This window comes from Octopus bimaculoides, chromosome 12, assembly GCF_001194135.2.
Source record: "Octopus bimaculoides isolate UCB-OBI-ISO-001 chromosome 12, ASM119413v2, whole genome shotgun sequence".
Classification (NCBI taxonomy): Eukaryota; Metazoa; Mollusca; class Cephalopoda; order Octopoda; family Octopodidae; genus Octopus; species Octopus bimaculoides.
Window position 1 is genome coordinate 14,756,766 of NC_068992.1, and position 6,293 is coordinate 14,763,058.

General features: G+C 38.0%; 1 protein-coding gene across 2 annotated transcripts in view; it reads right to left on the minus strand.

Moving 5' to 3' along the window:
* Positions 1–6,293, minus strand: part of LOC106874489 (uncharacterized) — a 384,280-nt gene that overhangs the window by 34,569 nt on the left and 343,418 nt on the right. The window contains exon 6 of one of the 2 annotated variants that reach the window (XM_014922232.2): positions 5,931–5,984. The exons of the other annotated variant lie outside the window; for it this stretch is intronic. Coding sequence (XP_014777718.1) covers positions 5,931–5,984 — 54 coding nt within the window. The remainder of the gene's footprint in view (positions 1–5,930; positions 5,985–6,293) is intronic. 2 annotated transcript variants of the gene reach the window in all.

Consider the following 6,293-nt stretch of genomic DNA (forward strand, 5'->3'; position numbering starts at 1 on the left):
GTGGAAGGCTGCACCAGACTCCAATCTGATTTGGCATGGTTTTCTATGGCGCCAACCACTCCGAGAGGGTAATGGGTGCTTTTACATGCTTCTCTGTGTCAATGAAGTGAAGTTAAGAGGAAATCCAGAATGTTGTGCTGCATGGTATATATTCCATCAACCAATGCAGGACGTATGGAAGTGGCTACCTAATCTTTAAGACTGAGAACAAGGGAAAAAAAAACTGTGCGGGAGGAGGGGAACTAGTTGCACACTAACAGACCCATAGACTGGTGCTGTTATACATAGGAAGATGAAATACAAAGGCCAACATTATCTTTGTATTACAGCAAAAAGGTCATGGGGGTAGTGTAACATGCAACAATAATTGGTCAGGTAAGTTCCGCAAGAATATGTATGTCATTAATGAGGTCATGAATAGTGATGGAAAGACTTTAACAAAGAACCAAGTGATTGCTTGACCAGTACATTAAACAAATGATCGATTAGTTAGTCGGTTAGATATTCAACCAACTGACTAACAATAAAGAAGTGATATCGAACCAGTGCATGTGTTTATGATTATTGGCATTATGACCCTCCCAAGGCATAACAAGCTCTTTTTCCAAATACTGTGACTGTAACAATTATTTCTTGTGTAAACTTTATCTATGTACATATTTCTATTCACAGATTTTTTTCTGATACCAGAAAATACCAGAAAAATAACTGGGTAGTGTTAGGGGTGTGAAGAGGCAGGGGGAATTTAATTAATATTTTTAACTATGTCATAGTATTATACTAGAGCTACACGCAAGTGCTTAGGGGGTGTCTCAAGTCTTAGGAGGCTCGTTTTAACAATGGCTGTCATGAAATGAAAATTGCTTAACAGTGAAAAAAATCAGGATTTGCTTACAGACATAGTTCACATATAGCTTACCTCTGATTTACTGTGATAATTGAATAAGATCGGTTGAATAAGAAACAGCCAATATCTTGAGAAGATAAATTACTTCTCATCTCAACCTAACAATACTTTATACAAATCTATTATTGTCAGTTTGCAGATATGGCTGTGCAAGTCTTTCCGGTTGATGGAGATAAATCTAATAATAAGAGATGTCATATTAATCTAAGAATAATCGACCGGAATCTTTTACAAATATACACCAACTAATAAAAATACACAACATCAAAGTAAATACACACACACACGCACACACACACACACACACACACACACACACACACACACACACATCAAATTTCCAAATTTTACGACAGGTTTGTTGGTGCCATCTTGTTATTTGTAAAGTAATGTATTTTTCCTTCTTTATGCCATAACAACAATATTGACTGAAAAGATTGTAGTTTGTATCCACCTGTGTTGTGTTGTGTTGTGTTGCGTTGTGATAATTCCATGTTAAAGATGTTTATGTCTTGTCAGCCCAGTCAGTCTGGCTGTAAATTGGTACAATGACATAACTGCAGATTGCCCCAACAAGCAGTCAAATGTACTATGGTGTTGAAGTGACATTCTGACAAACAAAAGCTATATTTGCAATGTTATTGTTGTTGACAAGCTCCATGTGAATTATACATACATACATACATACATACAAGTTTATCATTTAAATATACATGAATATGTCTAGATAAGCAGCTATATGCATGAGAATACATACATAAAACAAAACAGACAAATCAGCACATATACATACATACATACATACATACCAGCAAAAATACCCTGTTGTTGAAGTTGAAATTCCAATGAAGGAGCCTTAGATCTAGGTTAGAAACCGGCTCTTTCTCCATTGGCGAGGAATCTCAAAATAAAACCGAATAATGACATACATACACACACACACGCAAATATATATACATTATCATCATCACCATCATTATTTACTTATTTCTTTATTGCCCACAAGGGGCTAAACATAGAGGGGACAAACAAGGACAAACGAAGGGATTAAGTTGATTACATTGACCCAGTGCATAACTGGTACTTAATTTAACCGACCCCGAAAGGATGAAAGGCAAAGTCGACCTGAGCGGAATTTGAACTCAGAGTGTAGCAGCAGACAAAATACTGCTAAGCATTTTGCCCGGCGTGCTAACGATTCTGCCACCTTACCACCTTGCCATCATCATCATCCTCATTAGTTACTGTCTGCTTTCCATGCTGGCATGGGTTAGATGGTTTGATCGGAACTGGAGAACTGCACCAGATTCCAGTCTGATCTGCTTCTATGGCTGGATGCTCTTCCTAATGCCAACCACTCCCAGACTGTAATGGTTACTTTTCTTGTGCCACCAGCATGGGTGCCATTTACATGACATCAGTAATGGCCACAACTATGATTTCACAGTTGCCATTTACATAACACTGGCATTATGTACCTACCTGGCAAAAATGAGTTGAACCTGCATTTCAAAGGGCCAGCCTTGTCACACTTTGTGTCACGCTGAATCTCCCTCGGGTACATGTGTCTGTGGAGGGCTCAGCCACTTGCACATTAACTTCATGAGCAGGCAGTTCCATTGATCAGATCAGCTGGAACCTTTGCCGTCCTAACCGATGGAGTGCCCGTAATATATATATATATATATATATATACATAAATTTTTAGAAGGAAAAGGTTGACAGTAACTTTGAAGTTTCAGCATACTTGCATCTTCAGTTTATTGATGACAGCAAACAAGCTAAAACTCAGAGGTCACTGTCAGCCTTTCACTTGTAAAAATCAAGTAATATGCAATTTATTAAAAAATTATTGAGCAATCCTTTAGTTTGGTACTAAATTGTTTTTATATAAAACTTACCATCATTTGAATTAGAGAGAAGTTTGAATTAGATGGAATTGTTTAGAATCTCCATAGGAAATGTTCTGGAAGGCTATGGACATTAATAAGCCCCCACAAAGCAATAAATGGCACTAGAAGCGTATTGTCAGAGTTGCAGAAAATCTGTGCAGCAAGCAAGTTCAGAAATGGGAATTTCAATATCAAGCGTTTATCACGTTTTGAAGTGCTATCATTGAAAAAGTTACATTCCAAGAATAGTCCATGCTCTCAATGAAGATGATCCAAACCAAAGAGTGGAGTTTTCTAAGTGGTACTTAAGTTGCAGACATTCCAACAAAGATTTCATGGAGTGATGAGGCTATATTTAAATTAAATGTCTCAATTGACTGCCATAATTGCACCTGCTGGGGACTCGAGAGTCCGTGAATTATGGAAGAACATTAGATCAATTTACCAAATAGTTTGTAGATGGTGATTATGATTGTTGGTTATATCCGTCCCAGTATTTTACTGGTACTAATTTATCAACTCAGGAAGAGTGAAATGCAAATTTTTCTTTGGAGCGATTTGAACTCTGAACGGAATGTAAAAAAAAAAAAAAAAAGCAAAATTAGATACCACATGGTATTTAATTTTCATCGTTGTTGTCATTGTTGTCGTCATCATCATTATCATCATTGTTGTCGTTGTCATCGTCATCATCATCATCATCATTGTTGTCATCATCATTGCCACTGCCACTACCACCACCATCATCATCATCATCATTATCATCATCATCATCGTCTTTATCGTTTTGAATAACGACAGTCTGTATTAGCAAGTTTCTCGCTGCAACAACCCTCAGAAGCACTACCATCATCATCATCATCATCATCATCATCACAATAATCACGAAAAAATACCACCGCCACCACCACCACCACCAATAAAAACCTAACCTCTCTGCTCTGCCTTCATCTCCAAAACAACACCAACACAATCAACCATGAATATCACCACCACAAATACCGTTATGAACACCACCATCAACACCACCTCATCACAATCACCACTAAAAATACCACACCATCACCATCACCATAAACACCATCACCATCATAGATATCTCCGATACCACAAATGCCATTGTAAATACCATCACCACCACCACCACCACCACCACCACCACCATCAATACCATTACCAACACCAGCACCATCACCATAATGTTAAAAAAATATTTTGTCTAAGTACATAACTAAAACTTATTTTGAGCTGTTAACGTCCCTGGTTAAAAGGGGCTAGTTTTGTGTGAGCTTAATGAGTGAAATCTACTTCACATCAACTGGTCAAATATCAGTTGGGGTCTATTTAGCAAACTGACCCCTCTTTTTAAAATTGCTGTCCTTGGTGACTAAACCAGAACCAATGTTAAAAAGAAGGAAATATTGGATAGTGTAGTCTAGCATGTCATGGTTGGAACACCTTTGATCATAAGTCTATTTGTTCACCTGTAATCAAAGGTTACACAACAACAGCAATGATAACAATGTGTCCCTAAAACAGGTGAGCACAAGTGTTAGCCAGCAATATTTCCAGTGTTGTGGTTAAGTGGCCCTTCCAACTGACTCTAGTCAGCTCTAGCAGGGTCTTCCAATATGCAACATATATGATACATTCTCTCCTGATATGTGTCTCAAACATCATCATCATCATCATTTAACATTCATTTTTTTCCATGCTGGCATGGGTTGGACGGTTTGACCAGAGCTGGCAAGTTAGAGAGCTGCACCAGCTTCCAGTCTGGGTTGGCATGGTTTCTATGGCTGAATGACCTTCTAAATGTCAACCACTTTACAGAGTATGCTGAGGGCTTTGTAGGCAGACCAACCAAGGTGCTTTCTAGGGGGGGCTGGCACAGGTGCATTTTGCACGAACATCCTATAATATGTACTTTGGTTTTGTGTGAGTGCAGTCAGAGCTTAACATATGCATGCAGGCCATTGTCCAACCTGTTTTAATGTATGACTGACAGATTTTGCTAAAGATTGCATCAGAGATGAGCAAAATGGAATACTTTAGTGCGCAAATTTTGATTGATTTTATTTTTGGAATGTCTGGAAATGAATGAGTGTGGCTTAGTGGTGAGGCTCTTTGGCTCATAATCGTAAGGTTGTGAGTTCAATTCCCAGGGGTGCATTGTGTTTATGAGAAAGACACTTTATTTTATGTTGCAACTGGCAAAAGTGTGTAGTACCAGAATTTCAAAGGGTTAATCTTGTTGCACTCTCTGTGTCACGCTGAATCTCCCTGGGAACTTCGTTAAGGGAATACATATCTGTGGAGTGCTCAGCCACTTGCATATTAATTTTATGAGCAGACTGTTCCATTGATTGGGTCAACTAGAATCCTCATTGTCAGAACCGATGGAGAGCCAGTTAATTAGTTGGGAATGTCTGGAGAAATGGTTAACATCCATAGTTTTTACAGGCCCTTCATGACTGGTGAGGTTTATGTAATGAAGATTTATTTTTCAACAATCTCAGATAAACAGATTGCATGTAAAACATATGCAAGACAGGAATGTCAGAGGTATATGAAAATATATTTACAGCAATCAATCTGGGGGATCCTAAATATGAAATTACAATTGCATGTATTTTGATTGCTATGCGTGGACAAGCAGTGCTACCTCAAACTATCTGATCTTTGTAGCTGTTTTTCTTTAACTTGTTTCAGTCATAAGACTATGGGCACCACCTTGAACGATTTTTAGTCAATTGAATCAACCCCAGTACTCTTTTAAAGCCTGGTACTTATTCTATCGGTCTTTTTGCCAAACTGCTATGTTATGGGACGTGATCAAACCAGCACCGGTTGTCAAGCAGTGGTGGACGGATAAACACGGGTATAAATACACACATACACTGATGGTGTGTGTGTGTGTATGACGGTCTTTTTCCTGTTTACGTCTACTAAATCCACCACAAGACTTTAGTCGGCCTGAGGATATAGTAGAAGGTACTTGCCCAAGAAGCCACTCGGTGGGACTGAATCCAGAACCATGTGGTTGGGGAGCAAACTTTTTACCACACAGCCACTTTTAATATTCTATGCGTGCTAAACCCCTAAACTTTGACCTTTTTTATTTCTCTTACCTCTTTTGCCTCGACTCATCTTTGTTCCCTGGTCAATCTCCTCTCCTATTTGACCTGTAATAATCCAAATAGTGCAAAACAACAGATTCAGATGCTGTTTGATAGCACATATGAAACGGCATAAGGCAACACTTAAACGATATCCTATTACACACAAGAATGAATTTACTAGACACGATTATATTTCTGTAGTTACATTAATTGCTGTGAAGTATATTTAATTGCCATCATAAACATTTATCTTTCATTACGTCCAGATTTTTTAATTTTCAAAGCAAACATAAATTTTCACATAGCTTTATGATGAATATAATCATGTGCGTGCGTATGTGTATACATATGTATATATATATATATATATAT